Source organism: Gossypium raimondii, chromosome 8 (genome assembly GCF_025698545.1).
Source record: "Gossypium raimondii isolate GPD5lz chromosome 8, ASM2569854v1, whole genome shotgun sequence".
Taxonomy (NCBI): Eukaryota; Viridiplantae; Streptophyta; class Magnoliopsida; order Malvales; family Malvaceae; genus Gossypium; species Gossypium raimondii.
In genome coordinates, this window is record NC_068572.1 from 42,893,592 (window position 1) to 42,911,133 (window position 17,542).

The window sequence follows — 17,542 nt, forward strand, 5'->3', positions numbered from 1 at the left end:
TTATTTCGCCCTTTGTTCATATTTTTTCCGAATTTTATTACTTTAAAAAAACTATTTTCTAATTTTCTAATTTTACATTATTTTAGTACATTATGTTTGAAATTTAAATAAATTTAGTGTGTTTTTAAATAAATTTAAAAAATCCCTTATTTCGCCCTTTGCTCGTATTTTTCCCGAATTTTATTACTTTCAATAAAAATATATTATTTTCGTATTTTATTTTTACATTATTTTAGTACATTATGTTTGAAATGTTTTAATTATTTCTGTTTTTTAATTTAGTAAAAAACCCTTACTTGACCCTTTGTTCGTATTGTTTTCTCCACATTTTATTACTTTAAAAATATCATATTTTCTAATTTTACTATTTTACATTATTTTAGTACATTATGTTTGAAATTTATTAATTTAGTGTGTTTTTAAATATATAATTTTTTAGATTTTATTACTTTCGGTGAATATACAATTTCCGTTTTTTTCTTTTCGTATTTTATGTTTTCTTAAACATATTTTTTATCATTTTATTTTTAATGCTATTTTTCTAAAAAAACTAATTACAACATGATAAATAAATTTCATAAAAATAAAATTCTAATCAACATATACATAACATTGATTTTTCATGCTAAATAAATTTCATAAAATATATATGCTAAATAAAATAATAAAACACATACAATTTACATAACATAATTTTTTACACAAATATTACAAAAAAATTAAATTAATACAAAAAAAATTACCTTTTTCTTTCTTTCTTTTTCCCTCCTTCCCTCTTCTTCTTCTCTTTTCTTTTTCTTTCTTCTCCTTTCTATTTCTTTCTTTCTTCTCCTTTCCTTTTCTTTCTTTCTTTCTTCTCCTTTCCATCTCCTTTTCTTCTCCACCCACCAGTCGAATGGTCCCCCCATTATAAGGGGAGTGGTGCCGCCTGTGGCAGTGGCATCATCGGTGCCGCCTCTGCCACTGGCACCACTGGTGTCACCTGTGGCAGCCCCTCCACCAAGGTGCTGTCACATCCTCCAGCAACTTTTTTTTTAATTTTTTTTGTTTTTTGTATTATTTTGGTAAATAAAAAAAAGTAATATTATTTTGATATATATATATATATATATATATTTGTAATATTTTGGTAAAAGACCCTCTACTTGGGGTTTACTTTACTATTACATTTCAAATTTGAAAGTTCATCCAAAATTTAAGAAGGTTAATTTACCTAGAAAAATATGTTAGTAAAAGGATAGTTTATTTATATTCATTTTTGTTTGTTTTAATTCATTAAAATCTAAACAACCATTTGTTCATATTTATTCTAAATTTACATTTTTATTAAATTATTTTTTATAATTTTTAATAATTTTTAATATTTTTTTACATATTTATTTATTTATTTTAATTTTTAGCGGAAAAGAAGCAGGAGGGTGGGACTGTGGGAGGGTGAAAGACAATGGGGGAGGGACAAGGACAGGGACGGGGTAGAGATTTTTATTTTATTTAATATTGATATAATAAATTTTATTTAATTAAATATTAATGATGTGATATTTTTATTGCCTTTTAACTTTTTTAACAAAGTTGGGGTGTATTCAGTTCGATTCAATTTTTAAACAAAATTGAATTAAATCGTTCCATTCGATTTTAAATTTTAAAATCGAATTATATGGAATAAAAATTAAAATATTCAAATTGAAAATTGAGGTTTGGTTTAAAGGTTTTAAAAATTTTGAGTTTCGCCAAAACAAAATTTCACCTTGTTTTGATTCCAAAAATCTAATATTGCAATTCTTGATTTTTCTTTTCATAATAATATCATATATGCTCTAGATTCATTTATACATTTATAAAGTGAATATTAAAATTATTTAATATCATAATCATCCATAATATTATTTAAAAATTATTTTAAGTTAAGTTATTAAGTTTATAAATCATTTAAAGTTTTAAAAGGAAAGCTTATACATAAATCACTAACATACCTAATATTTTGTTGTGCCATTTCTTTTAATTAGTTGCTAACTTTAATAAGTTATAATTGAGTCATTACATACCTAAAAATACTGAGTCATTACAATATGTCAAGATATAATTGTTTCTTATATAAATAAAATATTATAAAGTTTAATAAATTATTTTCTTAAAATTAAATTTATACTTATAATTATAATTATTATATTTAAGACATGATCACTTATTCTAATACAAAACTACACTTTCATAACTTTTTTACGAAATATTTTATAATTTAAAATTTTGCATAACCATATCTAGTTTTTAATAATAATAGTAATAATTGTAACATCTCATACCCAACTCAATCGTCGGGTTCGAGCTATCAAGTGTTACATTTATTGTCGGAGCAACTACGATCAAATCACAATCTGATTCACAACATTAAACATTTAATTATAAGTAAAAAAAAAAGTACATAAAACAATACGTAATTATTTTTGGGTCTTATACGAGCTTACAAAAGATCTAACTGAAGGCATATTAGAATTAAATTGTAATGTTTGCAAAATTCCAAGTTGACGTCGCGACGTTGAGGATTCCTTGTCGCGACGCAACATACTGACCTGGCTCTTCATTACAACAATCTATTCTCGACATCGCGTCATGGCATTATGACATGATCTCGTCGCGGCGACCAAAGCTCGAAATCAATTCAATTTGGACTCCTCTAGGTACATGCCATTTAATTAAAAAAATAAATTCAATTCGGTCCCTAATGTACGAAATCAATAATTAAGCTTTACAATTTAGTCATTTTCTTAAGCTAAGCTTAATTTCTAACAAATTCACACCAATTTCATCTAATTCTCAACAATGGTAACTTTATAAAACTTTAACAGTTTTCCAAATTAGTACATGGACTAGCTAAATCAAGCTCTCATGATTCAATTTCCATGAAAATCAAAGAAAAATGACTAGGGACTTACTTGAATTAAAGGCCAAAAGTTGAAGCCCTTAAAAATGGCATCCTCCTTTCTTTTATTCTTTGCTTGGATGGTTGGAGAAGATGATATTTCATCTCTCCTTCCACTTATTTTACCTATATATACTTAGATTAAAGCTTAATTAAAATTAATTAATAATGTTTTATCTTAATTAATCTTATTTTACTTAATTAATCAACATGATCCATTACCGTCCACTATCTCTTATTGTTGCATGGTCTAATTGTTATTTTGGATCTTTGGTTAATTTTAATTTAAGTCCCCAATTCATTTCCAAATTAAAATCTATAGCGATTGAATTTTATAATTTAGTCCACGGGACTTAATTAACTACAATTTCGTCTAAATTATTTAACGAAATTACAAATCATCAATATATTAACTCCATAAATATCTCTATTTAATATTTACGGAAACAAAGTCTCAAACCGTATTTTTCGATACTATTGGAAATCGTGTCATTACAATAATAATACAATTAAATCAATTTGTCCATGTAAACATTGAAATGATCAATTTATTATTCTATTAGAATTATTCCTTTAAATATGGATTTTCTTTCATTCGGGTTGATTTGGAAAAAATGGGTTCCATGTGGAAAAACCAAACCCAAACCTGAATTGTGCGATTTAGGTGATAACATCAACTCGAAGCTGAACCAAACATTACAAAACTTGAACCCTAAATGTAAGGACATTGATTACGAAATTATAGTTTAGGTAGATAGTTTGACAAAAATAAATAAATACCTAACTCAAAAAAGTTATAGTTTAAAGGTTGTTAATTTAGTTAAGCCTACTTAAAACAATAAATATCCATTATTTACAAAAATACCTATACTCTAACAAATGTCATTGTTGGGTGGATTGGTTGTTGAGTTTATCATATCTATAATTGTTGAAGCACAAATTCTTCACCCTGTGCATTTTGTTTTGTGTGCTACTTAAAACGATAACATAGAAGGATTTAAAATGCAAGGTGATGGAAAAATTGTTTTTATGGGAACTTTGAGGTATATTCTCGATAGGTAAAGGTGGAGAGTTGAATCATAAAATTATGATTTCATTTTCTACTCCATGAGACCTTTACAACGGTATATCATATGCTTAAAATGGTTGAGTGGTGAATGAGAAATTGATGCTCAGAGTAAGCTACTTGAAAGTATTGTTAAGGAAAAGTAAAAACTTAGATCTCACATTTGATAACTGTGAATGATAGGGGTTTTTGAAACGGTACTATTTTGATAACTGTTGTTGTTGTATCATGAGAGACATTTGACCAGCGTTTCTCCAAGTACCGTAGGAGCGGTCAAATTTGTATTAAGAAAACTGTGTTTTACAGGCCTCAATGTTTCATAAAACCCCTATTATTCCTTCTGATTTAAACTCTTTTTTGAACTTAATTTTGATTGTTTTCATATTTGATAAATTAAATATAAATTATTCTTTCTTTACTTTATATACATTTATTTATATTTAATTTATTTTATTCGTTAACGTATTTTGTAAGGTGAAGAAGAATTGCATGGAAATTTACTGCTTAAGGTGCTGCATCATGTAATAAGCAAAATAAAAGACAATGGTAGATAATCTTTTCTAGTGCTATTGCTTTCTAAGTATTCATATTTCTTAACACACGCACCCAATTTTGTAGTGTTATGATTTTTAAGATTGATATTAATTTTGTTAGATGTTTGCTGGAGGCACTAAGCTACCTTAATTACTACCAAATTTAAGGTTAGTCTTAAGTTTCATTCTTCCTTTTATTTGAAATTTGATTATTCATTTTGATTTTTTTATTTTGCACTTTACAATGACGACACACAGTTCATAAATAATATTTTTGATAATTACTTTTAGGAAGATTCACTCAACTTTTAGCAATATATGTCTGATAAATTTCCTTATTGATTAAAAATTAAATTACTCAACTATAAAAATAAAATAGAAATAGGAAAAATAATAAAAACTGAGGCAGAGAAGAATATGATTGATATGTTTTGAGTAGAGTTTTCCATGGGTCGGATCCGGCCAAGTAAAAAATGTTGAAAAAATATGATTTTTAGAATCTTTAAGGCATGTTTTCGATTGGTAAATGAGGAGTTTTGAATCATAAAATTATGATTTTATGTTTTACTCTATAAGGCCTTTACAACGGGATATCACATGCTTAAAATGGTTGAGTGATGAATGAGAAATTGATACTCAAAGTAAACTACTTGTAAATTATGTTGAGAAAAATGAAAAGTATTAGTTCCACATTGATTGGGAATCAAGTGTGGAACTTGTATATATATGTAAACCAACTTGGTAATTATTGAATGACTAAATTAATCCTTTCCTTTGTGCATATGGAGGGTGTGAATCCAAATCTATTGGGGATGGGGGGTGCATGACATGGGCGATGCGATATGTCCAAACTAGTAGGCCCTTTTAGTCCTACAGACACGTATTTTATTTTATTTTCTGTAGATATTATACAGAATCTGTTTTAAAATGATAAATATCTCGATTTGATTTTATTCCAATTAAATTAAAAAATTTTATTTAAATTTATTTAAAGGTTCCCTTAATGCATATTTGTATCTTTATTCATGGAAATTTTCAAAATTCCTCCATTTTGAATACCTATTTCACTCTCAACGAATTTATTTCACTCTCAAAGATAAGAATTTATTTCACTCTACATTCTAAAATAAGGAAATCCGTAAGAAAGATAAGAATACTACATAATTCTTTAGAGACAAACAACGAATTTATTTCACTCTCAAAAATTATTTTATTTTCCTTTCCAAATTTTTAAATGTTTCGATGATAGAAGAAAGCTAGGTTTGTTCGTTGATCACTGTAGAGGTACTACTGTCGCAATTTTTTTTGTTGTATCCTGGAAGACAGACGACTGACGTTTCTCCAAGTACCATAAGAGCAGCCGAATTTCTCTTAAGGAAACCATGAAAACATGCCTCAACATCTAGTAAAACTCGATTCCCTTATTCGATTTTTGGTTTTTCAAGACCTTGTTTATTTAATTTTTTTTTCAAATTTGGTGTTTTTTTACATAAATATAGGCATGTTTTCTAGTAAAAAATGTAGGCTCGTTTTATAGTTCCGGCTTGATCCAAAAAATGAGTTTAAAATTTTGTCCAAACCCAGTCCAAAATAAAAATGCTAAAATGCGAGCCCGGTCCACCCGTATTAAAATTTTGGGTAAACTATCAAAATAGTCACTTTTGTTTGCTTCAGGTTACATTTTAGTCACCTTATGTTTGAAATGTTACGTTTTAGTCACTTACGTTATCGTGTTGTAACATTTTTGTCACCAAGCCATTAATTTCTGTTAACAGTGTAACAATAAGCTGATGTGGCACATTAAATCATCATTTTAAACGAAAATTTTAGGTTAAATTATAAAATTGGTCCCTATATTTTTTTTATTTTGAGCAATTTAATTCTTTTCTTTTATGTTCTTTTAATTTTCTTTTATTTTTCATTCTTTTCTACTTCTCCCTCTGTTTTCCTCCTTCACCATTTCTTTTAATGTAGTTTTTTTAATATTTTCCATTTGTTAAAACTAGTCCCTATACTTTTATTTTTTCTTGAACAATTTAATTTTTAATTTTATTTCTTTATTTGTTAAAGCAAATTATCTTTGATTACAAACTCGTGTGTAAACCCAAAGATCGTTTTTGATCATTGCAAGATGAATAAAATCGATCTTATTGCATTAATCAATACCAATTCTTCTTCAATATATAATAGAACACCAAGCTAAATTCTACCGAAGACATTAATTTGTTTACCAAATTGGTGCCAAAAACTAGAAATAAAGTTAACTCTAATGGGATCAGAAGGGTTAACCAGTATTATGAGAATCTTGATCGAAATATCAGGTCCAAGCAATTCTATAAAATCACCATAATAATCCATTTTTGGATCCTTTGTATAGCTTCAACAATAAGTGTAAAATATCAAAAATCCCAATTCACAATTGTTTACAATAAGCAAAAAAAGATTAAAAAAAATCTTTATTCTGGGTTTTCATTGAAGAGCAGTACAAAATTGTTACCCTAAGTTGAAAATATATTAAAAACTAATCAAAAGGAAGATTAAACAGAACGTACAAGAAATACCCAATACCAAAATAAAAGTATAGAGACTAGTTTTAACAAATGAAAAATATAGAAAAACTATGTTAAAAGAAATAGAGAAGGGAGGAAAACAGAGGGAGAAACATGTTGGAACGCCGGCACCCCTACGGCGCAGCGGAAAAATAAAACATTTGGCGATCCTAACCATGGATCCATGTGTGAGAAACGAATCGGGGTGAAATAAAGGTTTCAAAATTACTGAATCTTTATTCTGAGTAGACAGCAACGCCTCAGCAACGAGTAATCTGATCTACTATCGAACCAAGCCGCAATCTATCGTGACTCTGACCTCTACGTAATCCACCCAGTTGACAATGAACGGAAGGAATCCCCAAAACTATTTTGGAAAAGACTTTGCTTTGACGGCTACTAGACCCCAAGCAAAGAAAAAACGAGATTTTTATATCTATTTTTAGGGTTTCTAGAAATTAAATAAATATAACAATATTTTAAACTGAAAATTATAATTACATTAATTATAATAATGATTTCGGTAAACTATATATTTATTTGAATTTATATACTAACCAAATTCATGTTCTCATTATGCGTACAACAACCTTGTACATAATGTGTTCAATATTTGATTACCCAATTAAATTAATTCTATAATTAATTTAATTCAAGCGACAACCAAACACAATACCAACTATGTTTTATTCCGTTCATTTCAACTATAGGGTGTGACTCTGTAGGTTCTTGTAATTTTAGCAGTAATACTAGAACGATTCCAATGTTACAAATAATGAGTGGCACCTAACAATGCATCATTGCTACTTAAGTCACAAGAAATCATGATTCGACATAACATTTTTGTGATTAACCTTTCATGCAATAATCCTTAAGTCATTTATCTCTGGATTGGACACAAGTCATGGAATAGTCACACTTGCATAGTCCGTCCCATGTTCCTTGATATCTTAAGTAGACTATGATATACAAATAAGTAAGACATCTCATATCGGCTTATTTGAGCATGGGCATGCACTTCTAGTCTCACTCAATCAAGTGGCCTAAGACATTACTCCAATTATGTAGGAGGGACTTATCCTATATCGATCAACCATATCCTTCTACATAGATCGTGGTATATCCAACATCAGCCTTTATAGAACAACCAGTTACGGTGTACGTTTGACTGTATCAAAATATACAACTCACGATGTTAGGATTATGATGATCTCAAGTCTGAGGATCATATACATATTAATCACTATGAGTAAAGTTGTGACAATTATATAATAATCCAAGAAACATACTCATAACGGGTCAGTCCAATATGTTGTTCTCTAACACACACATTCATGCATCGATTTTGACATTCCATATCAATGACAACTCTTTATCATCAATCAACTACATGTTAGTCTGAATGCATTACTGTTGTCCTATCCAACAATAATACTTGACTAAGGACCTTTTAAGAATAATCATATTATTCTCATGACATTATGATAAAACAGTTTATTTATACACACGTAAAAGAAACTAAAATAATAATGGTAACGCCTTATATTAATAAACATGATAAATTAAGTATGTTATTATAACCATCTCATGATTGATCTTTAGGCATACTCTAACAAAACAGAAGAGAATGAAAAAAAGAAAAAACAAGAAAAGTTAAAAATTTTGTATTGATCTTCAACGAAAACCCGAATAAAGATTTTTAATCTTTTTTTTCTGATTATAGACAATTGTGAATGAAAATAAAAGGAAAAAATAAATTGTTCAAAAAATAAAAATATAGAGACTAATTTTAATAAATGGAAAACATAAAAAAACGATGTTAAAAAATAGAAAAGGGAGGAAAATATAAGGAGAAACAAAAGAGAATGGAAAATAAGGAAAAAAAGTTAAAAAACATAAAAGAAAAAAATTAAATTGCTCAAAACGAAAAAAAATATAGGAATCAATTGTATAATTAAACCTAAAATTTTCATTTAAAATGATGGTTTAATATGGCACGTCAGCTTACCGTTATACTGTTAACGGCAATTAACGGCTTAGTGACTAAAATATTACAATACGATAACGTAAGTGACTAAAATGTAACATTTTAAACATAAGTGACTAAAATGTAACCTGAGGTAAACAAAAGTGACTATTTTAATAGTTTACCCTAAAATTTTTTATATAAAAATAAATTTAAAAATATAATACATCAAATAAATGTTTCTCAACAAATGAAAAAATTTAAAAGATATATACTTACATAACACAAAGTGCAACTTAATAAGCAAATAAGTTTAGTAATTATATAGTGGATTAAATATTGTGAAATTAGTGAGGAAGCTAAATTTCATAACATAGATCTCTATACTTTATTCTTATTTTAGTTTCGAAAGATGTTTACTTTGGAGTGGTTGGAATGGGTTGCATTTTGTTCTACTTTTGATATTTTCTACCATCCAAAATTACAAGATTTTGCTTTCAGGGTATTTTAATGAATGTGAATTTTGTTTTTCAAGTTGGAAAATAATATATTATCTACCATTTAAATTTTAAAGTATCTCAACTCTATTTTCTTAAAAACTTACTTAATTGTAACAGGAATATATACTAGATATCACATAAATTATTATTTTAAGGTTGATTTAATAATATAATCTTTATCTCACCTACTCTTAAAACTCAAGAGCTTTCGGGTTTTTGGACGAAAGGCCGTCGTAAAAAATAATGGAGTTTTGCCCAACTTGTGGGAACATGTTGCAGTATGAGTTGCCGCATATGGGTCGGCCTTCGAGGTTCTTTTGCCCGACTTGTCCGTACGTTTGTCACCTTGAAAACAAGGTTTTCTTTTTCTTTTTTTAATTTTGACTTAATGTGAGTTTTTTCCCGAATGTTGTCAATTTTATATTGTCGATTGATTTTGTTTTCTTGTGTTTTTTTGTTCTAATAGGTTAAAATAAAGAGAAGGCAGCATCTTGTTAAAAAAGAAATAGAACCCGTTTTCAACAAAGAAGATATGAAAATGGGCGGGTCTGAGACTGATGGTAAGTTAATATTTTTATTCCTGAAGGTGGGTTCTTATTCTTCATTGAATTTTAATGAAGATAATTGTCATTTGGTTCTCGATGTTAGTCAAAAACCATACTATTATTACATTATTTTAGCCTTTTGTTTTCCTGGTATTGTTTGTGCTTATTGCCTTTGCGCATTGTCGTTTGAGTCTTTTGTGGTTATAAATTGTGTAATTTTTGGTGTTTGTTTCATTCTAAGGGTGAGTATCTCAATTTAAGTTAAAAGCCTGCTCTTGATGTATTATAAGTATCTACTGAACACTTGGTTGTAGTTATGATTCTTACAACGATATGTCCTTACACTTTCTCATGGGGGATTCTCCAGTAGTTGATGGCCATGTTGCTGGGACTCGAGATAGTTAGAATTTTCTATGTTTTCTATGTGTTTGGAGGATATCCTCATATCCGTGTGTGCGACACGGGTACTTGAGTAAAAAACTGAAGAGTCTGAGCAACATAGTTTAATGGAGGTAGCCGGTGGTGCTCAATTAACTGTGGTTTGTTTTTCAGATTTATGCTTTAAAATGCTAAAGAGAGAATTTAATGTTAGTTTTTCCCTTTTTTTCTTGGTAAGCAAGAATTAAATGTAGTTAGATGCTACACGATGAGTGGAAAAAAAGAGTCAAAATCCACTGAAATATGTAGTTGCTTGGCGAGAGAAGATGAAAAAGTTCTGTTTCAAGAGGAAGACCACTGAGTGAAAGTTCATGAGGATAGTGCATCATTATAAATTAGATTGCAGGCCAAAGTTCTAATAGAAAGTGTATTCTTACAGTCCAGGATTGATCTCGTGTGGTTCTCGAACTTTTTTTTCTACTGTCATATAATTATCCACTCTTGTTGGGATAGAAATCTATGGAAAAATTGCCAGTTGAGAGTTGGGCTGAGATTTTAAAGGCTGAGCCACAATCATCTTTATGCGTTCTTACTGTTTGAGAAAGTCATTTTTTAGTGTATAGATCTGACACTTAGCATACTGATCTCTCTTGTTATTGTTGCCTTATTTTCTTGTCATTCTCGTTTTAAACCTTCTCTCTATTTTCTTGCAGCAACATGCCCTTCTTGTAGCCATGGGAGGGCTCTTTTCTCACAGGTGCAGATCCGGTCAGCTGATGAGCCGGCTACGACATTCTATCAGTGCTTGAAATGCGAAAAGATGTGGCGTGAGGATTGAGTACATGTTATTTCCCTCTTTCTTATTAGGCCCTGTCATCTTTAAAACTCTCTTTTTGAGTTTCAAATTTTCAGTTTCCTAAGTTGTAATCCTTTTTGGAAAAGAAAACACAAACTCTTGTTCTTCCGAGACAGAAGGGAATACCATAAACAATAGATTAACACTGCTTTCGGATCCAATTTTGTTCATGTTACACTTGAATCTTTGTTAGTTGGCATTCTGTAAAAGGAATTTGCTAAAAAAAAATGTGAATCTGTAAAAGTTCAATGCAAGTAATCAATAATCACAGCATCAAAAAGCCTGAAATGTTGCAAGTGCATGCCATTGATCGGTAGCTTACCGACTTTTCTGGCTTGGGCGCTTTGCATGAAATGCTAATTCCGATGAATTACAGTCTTTTGCTGATAGTATGTTAGGCTGTACTGACTGCAGGTCTGCAAAAACTACATATACATTCCGGTTCCAAAGAAAGGTTAGAGAAAAACAGCTTCTGAGTTCTGAGAAGAAATAAATACATCAAGCAGGATAACGACTGCCAAAAAAAAGAGCCGCACTCAATGCAAGATGTCTAAATTGATAATATCATAAGTCTTAAAAAAGGGGAAAGAAGTGACAAAGTCAAACAACAATGAATTACAGAACAGTAGGAAGAAAATTGTACATTCTTTATCACTGTACAACCAACTTTTTCTTTGCCATCCATCTCTTTTTGGTAGCCTCCAATTCTTCATCTCTCATCCTGGAAAGCTCTTGAAACCAATGTCGGTATTGTGCCTCGACTGCATCAAGCTCCAGCTTTAGTTCAACATCTAGATCCTTGTTCGCTATAGACAGCGATGAGCAACTACTTGGCAAGCCCATAAAAGTTGATTCTCTGCTTAAATTGGAGAAAGAGAGTCCTGAAGCCTTCATGAATTCATTAATGGGTATGTACTCTTCAGTACTTCTTTCGTTTCTACTTGAGTTGAACTCATCATCATAAGTATCCTGAAACTGAAAGTCTTCAGATATATATCCACCTAAATCTTTACAGGTTCTAATTATATTCAAGTCGGCATCCTCAGATGGTTTAGCATTCTTAGTGGAAGTCTCCTCAACCAGTATCTCTGAAACAACAGATGCTTGTGACTCTTGATCTTCCAAAAATGAGAGATACTCGTTATCAGAGGAATCTGGGGCTTGTATGACACATTCTCTGAGGCTTGTACTTAGAGCAGATACACTTTCTGTGGCTACTCCCAGAGCTGAATCACTAGTTAGAAACGAATCCCATGGGCAGGGCGTTAAGGTTTTGCAGTTTGCAGAAGCTGAAAACTCAGCACATGGACTTGCAGTTCCACTCGAGAGATAAAACGAGGGCTTCCAACCAGGTAGAAGCTTCGTTATCAAGCAATCAATAAACTCAGCTATGAAGTCAACATCATGGTCTGTTAACTCTAGTTGTTCAATCATCTCAGCTGCAACCGAGTGTGCAGTATCACTATCAAGGTAAAAGTTAAAATCTATGTTCCTGACTCGACCTGCAAAATAGCAGGTAACTTCTGTTTTATTATACATACATCAGAAATAAACTCAATGTTTAAATGTACTACAAGCACTTACCACAAGTATCAGCTATGCGGAAGGTCAATGAAACCGAGTTATCATCATCCTTTTTCCCTTTCAACCTGAATATGCTGTTATTGTGCGTCCTCTGCAACTCCAAAACTGGATAATGAGGACTCTCGCTATTGCTTCCAGTACATGTACTTATGGAAAGCTGCTTATAGTCGGTATCTATGTCCATGGACGAAGGCCCTGACAGAGGTAGGCTTACTGCTTTAGAAATTGGGTTCGGTCGTAGCAGGGGAAGTCGGTTTGGTTCTTTTGGATTCTCTACTTTAAGAAACGGATCCTCCAAAAGCTCCTTAGCAGACAATCTCTCAGATGCTCGAACCAGACATTTCTCAATGAATTCCTTTATTTGTGGATCGGCCACCTTACTCAAGGAAGCTGGTTTAACACCCTGAATGAAATTCACCAAAATATATAATAGAAGTTCACTAAAACCAAGACCAAAATGAAAATAAAAACATAAATTCCCTGTTTATAAATTTTGATAAAATAAGCAGTTGCGTGTGGTACTTACAGAGATAACTTTCTTATAGATCTGTGCTGGATTTTTGCATTCATTATATGGATACTCGAAAGTAACCATCTCTAACATACACATTCCAAAAGAGTATACATCTATCAGTTCATTATATTCCTCTTCATAGAGCTCTGGAGCCATAAATTCAGGGGTACCTGGTGAACAAAGAAGGGAAAACAAGATATCATTAACCTAGTTAAATCTAATGCAACATTTTGACAAAAAACCATTCCTTTACCGATAACACTCCGAGCAGTTGGCTGCTGCATGACGATCGCCAACCCGAGGTCGCCAATTTTGATTTCTCCATTGTTCCCATTAATAAAAATGTTGTCACACTTTAAATCCCGATGAATAATAGGGGGGACATGACTGTGAAGATACACTAGGCCCCGAAGAATCTGCCTCGCCCAATTCTTTATCGCCTTTGTATCAACGTGTTTATGCTTCTTCCGATATCTGACAGCAAAAAAGACATAAATTTACTTCATACATAACAGGAATTAACCAGAAAGAATTGGAGCTAAAAGGATGCAGCTAAAAGGATGCATACATCCTGAGACTCCCGGATGTGAATAGTTCAGTAATCATGTTAACAGTTTTCTTCTTGTCATCCACCCATGAATTGTGCAACTTGATGATGTTTTCATTCTTCAACGATCTCAAGAGATGAACTTCGGAGTACAGTTTTTCCAAATCTTCCGGTGTCCGCAATACATCGTCGATCCTTACTTGGTTCCAAGCGACTTCTATTCCTTCAACTTCATCGAAGGCCCTATAACTGCAGCAGCATTGTAAACAAAAAAGCCTGAGGTTAAACACTAAACAATCATTCAAACACCATCCATATTGTAGGCAAGACCGGAGGAGATTAAAGAACCATACACTGTCTTAAATGCACCCTTGCCCAACACTTCATCAAACTGTAATACAAAAATAAAAATGAAACATTAGATATCCTGCTAGCTTGTCTCAAATATGAAACATTTTATATTAAAAGAGAGAGAAAGAGAGAGAGAGAGAGAGAGAGAAAGTACTACATTTGTAAATACAATAGAAAATGGTAAAAAAATAGACCCATACCCGAATGTAACGACCCGTTGGGTCTCTTTCTACGAAACCTGGTTCTACTTCAGAAGTATAATGCATCCCATTATTGGCTGGCATTTCCAAACCTAACCCAGAATCCATTACTGCTAAGAACCAAATAGCTACCAGAAAAAAAATAAAGACAATTTATGTTTTCCAAAATTTTCAAAAAGATTCACTTTTTTCCCCTTAAAAAAGTGTGAGAAGGAAGGTAACGACAACGTTGTTGTTGTTGATGGTGGTGGTGGTGGTGGCGGTGATGATGGTCAGAGAAGGTTTCAGAGGCAATGCAGAAAGAATCGAATGCCGACCGAGGGCGGAACCGGCATTCGATTAGGGCAACAACGACGTCGTTTCGAGGCAATGAACCGCGTTTACAATTCATAACCCCAAGTACCTTGTGCAGCAATCCCCTCATTTCTTTACACCAAACCCATCTTCTCCAATTCCATTTCCTTTTTTTTCAAAAGTCAAGACAAATTCTCTTCCAACAATAAAAATAAAGAAGCCGAAACCAAAGCAATTTGTTCCTTTTTTTTTTTCAGACAGATGTGGAAGGAAAAGAAAAGAAAAAGTAAAGAAATGGGGATTGATTGTTGCTAAAAGGGGAAAAAGAAAAGCCGTTGAGACATTAAAGACTTGTTATGAATTATGAGATTCTGAAAATATCCGAAAATGAAGCTTTGACCAAACACTTGTACGGGTTTAAATTTCTACGGAAAGCTTCAAGACTATCTTTTTTCTTTGTCTGGTCTAACGCCGTTATTACTTCAATTTTTATTATCAAATCCAGTGACCAAAGTTGACGTTTCGCCGCGCCGCTTATTCTATTTTTTTTTTTTGTTTGGTTTTTCTCTTTAATGGGTAACTGCAACGGCTTCGAGTTTGACTTGTGATAGCACCGCACCGTTCTAAAAGCGATCTATTTTAAACGTTCGTGGGCCGTTGACTGTGGCCCGTGGGTATGAATATTGAGAATTTTAGATTTTACTGTGCTTAATAAATTATTTGACCAACTTTAAAAAAATCAATTTAGTCTTCATTTAATTTTTTTAGCATTTGAATTTATATGATTTGTCCAAATGAATGAAAAATTAATATTTGTTTACTTCGTTAATATTGTATCTACATAACAATCCATGTGGATGTCACATCAATAATTAATTATTTTTATAAAAATTTAAAAAATAATTTTTATTTTTAATATTTTTATGATTAATTAATTGTTGAAGTGACATACATGTGAATGCCATATCAACAAAATTAAGAGTTTGCAAATTTCGGGTAAAATCAAATTAATTCGATCGGTTCAGTTAATAAGTTTTTAGAACTTCGGTTAACTGTTAATTCGGTTCAAAATCGATTAATTAATCGAAAATTTATATTTTATATACATTTTACATCTATTAAATTTGGTTAATTCGGTTAATTTTTTATATATATATATTTTATACTTGTTTTAACCAAAAAATAAAAAATATAAATTTCGGTTAGTTCGGTTAACCGATCGAATTAACCAAAAAAGTTCAGTTCGGTTAATTTTTTTTGAAAAATTTCGGTTCAGTTAACAGTTACGGGTTCAAGAAGGTTAGTTAATTCGGTTAATGGTAGTTCGGATAGGTTAACCGATTGAACACCCCTAAATAAGATTAAGAAACGTTAAATTTTCCATCAATTTTGGAGTGATTTGACAAATAACACATGTTCAAAAACTAAAGAGGCGAACAATTAAATTAATGGCTAAAATGATTTTTTTTGTAAAATTGGAAGGCCAAATAAGTCATTATGCCATTAGAGTATAAAACATTAAGAAAAAGATAGTGTTTATTATATTGCCAATGGATTTTTTAGACTCTAAAAGCAAGACTAATGTGATGACAAATGTCTTGTAAGGTATAGTAAAATATTTGAAAAAAATAAATATATGAGAAAAAGATACATGATATTTTTTAAGATTATTTATGAAAAAATATACTATCAATGAGGGGTGAGCGTTCAATCAAATCGAATCGAATCGAATGAAAAATTTTTTGAGTTAATCGAGTTGGCGAATCCTATTTTATCATCCTAACTCCATTTGAAATTTTCTCGAATCAAGTCGAGTGAGATGAAATTCGAATTGAATATATTTGTTCGAGTTAAATTAAAAAAAATATTTTAAGTCCTTGTAATCATGGTCACCCACCGTAATCAAATTTGTTATTAACTTTAATCCCCTAATAATTTATTTATTAATATTTTATATACGGGTTAACTTCGTTGCTTGCTTAGTTGCTTCAATTATCTTTTGATTCTTATCACTATGTATTTTGTAATGAAAAAATATATTAAATATAAAAATGTGATTTTTAATAAAATTATATTAAAGATAAAATGTGAATTTGATACAATTATAAAATTTTAACACGAATATTTTATGGCATCATCAATAATTCAATTTTAACAAAAATTTATAAAGATTCAATATGATTAAACAATTCAACAAATAAATAGTACAAAATGTGAAATTTAATTTAATAATATAAATAGTAGATATAAATAAAATTATTATTTAGGTTTAGGAAATTTGTTTGGATGATTTTAATTTTCTATTTGGGGTAAAGGGTGATAAGTAAAAGTTTAAAGGGAAAATAAAAATTTTGGGGTTGAGAGAGTAAATTTTTTTTTAGGGGGGGATGGGTTTAGGGTAGAGGGAGTGGGATGGGAGGGGAGTAAAAGTTATAGGGGGGAAGTGGGAGGAAGTAAAAATTTTGAGAGGAAAGTGAAAAGGTTTGAGAGTTTGGGGTAAAAATGTAAAATATTATAGTTTAATATTCGGTTTATTCGAATTATTTGAGTTATTCAAATTCGGAAACCAAATTCTTCGAACTCGAAATTCGAAAAAAAATTCGAGTTGACTTGAATAACTCGATTTATTCGAATAACTCGATTCGTTTAATTCAAAATTCAAATTTTTTTTTTAATTTTTCGAGTCGAATAGAGTTTTACTCACCCCTATTATCAATATACCAAATATTAACCATTAAA

The 17,542-nt window shown here is 30.6% G+C and overlaps 2 protein-coding genes across 3 annotated transcripts; one reads left to right on the forward strand and one right to left on the reverse strand.

Moving 5' to 3' along the window:
- Window positions 1–9,714: 9,714 nt before the first annotated feature.
- Window positions 9,715–11,474, forward strand: LOC105791524 (DNA-directed RNA polymerase III subunit RPC10). Of its 2 annotated transcripts, none has more exons than XM_052635398.1 (3): window positions 9,715–9,891; window positions 10,001–10,120; window positions 11,171–11,474. In XM_052635398.1, exons 1-3 carry the CDS (start codon window positions 9,778–9,780, stop codon window positions 11,264–11,266), a joined length of 330 nt encoding a protein of 109 aa, XP_052491358.1. In that variant the 5' UTR covers window positions 9,715–9,777; the 3' UTR covers window positions 11,267–11,474. The 2 variants fall into 2 exon arrangements, with proteins under 2 accessions (XP_052491358.1, XP_012475064.1); XM_012619610.2 differs by having other exon boundaries at window positions 10,001–10,094.
- Window positions 11,475–11,849: 375 nt separating this feature from the next.
- On the reverse strand, window positions 11,850–15,209 carry LOC105791523 (probable serine/threonine-protein kinase WNK10). Its single transcript, XM_012619608.2, has 7 exons — window positions 14,510–15,209; window positions 14,312–14,349; window positions 13,980–14,207; window positions 13,665–13,885; window positions 13,424–13,581; window positions 12,898–13,300; window positions 11,850–12,815 (listed from the first exon to the last, which is right to left on the reverse strand). The coding sequence occupies exons 1-7, from the start codon at window positions 14,615–14,617 to the stop codon at window positions 11,965–11,967; spliced, it is 2,007 nt and encodes a 668-aa protein (XP_012475062.1). The 5' UTR covers window positions 14,618–15,209; the 3' UTR covers window positions 11,850–11,964.
- Window positions 15,210–17,542: the final 2,333 nt, after the last annotated feature.

Excerpts from the sequence above, each read along its gene's own strand:
- LOC105791524 (XM_012619610.2), top strand. The coding sequence starts at position 9,778 with ATGGAGTTTTGCCCAACTTGTGGGAACATGTTGCAGTATGAGTTGCCG. Across the intron at positions 9,892-10,000 it reads TTTGTCACCTTGAAAACAAG|GTTAAAATAAAGAGAAGGCA; the intron begins GTTTTCTTTTTC and ends TTGTTCTAATAG. Across the intron at positions 10,095-11,170 it reads GGGCGGGTCTGAGACTGATG|CAACATGCCCTTCTTGTAGC; the intron begins GTAAGTTAATAT and ends ATTTTCTTGCAG.
- LOC105791523 (XM_012619608.2), bottom strand. The coding sequence starts at position 14,617 with ATGGATTCTGGGTTAGGTTTGGAAATGCCAGCCAATAATGGGATGCAT. Across the intron at positions 14,208-14,311 it reads AAGGGTGCATTTAAGACAGT|TTATAGGGCCTTCGATGAAG; the intron begins GTATGGTTCTTT and ends ATGCTGCTGCAG. Across the intron at positions 13,301-13,423 it reads TCTATAAGAAAGTTATCTCT|GGTGTTAAACCAGCTTCCTT; the intron begins GTAAGTACCACA and ends AATTTCATTCAG.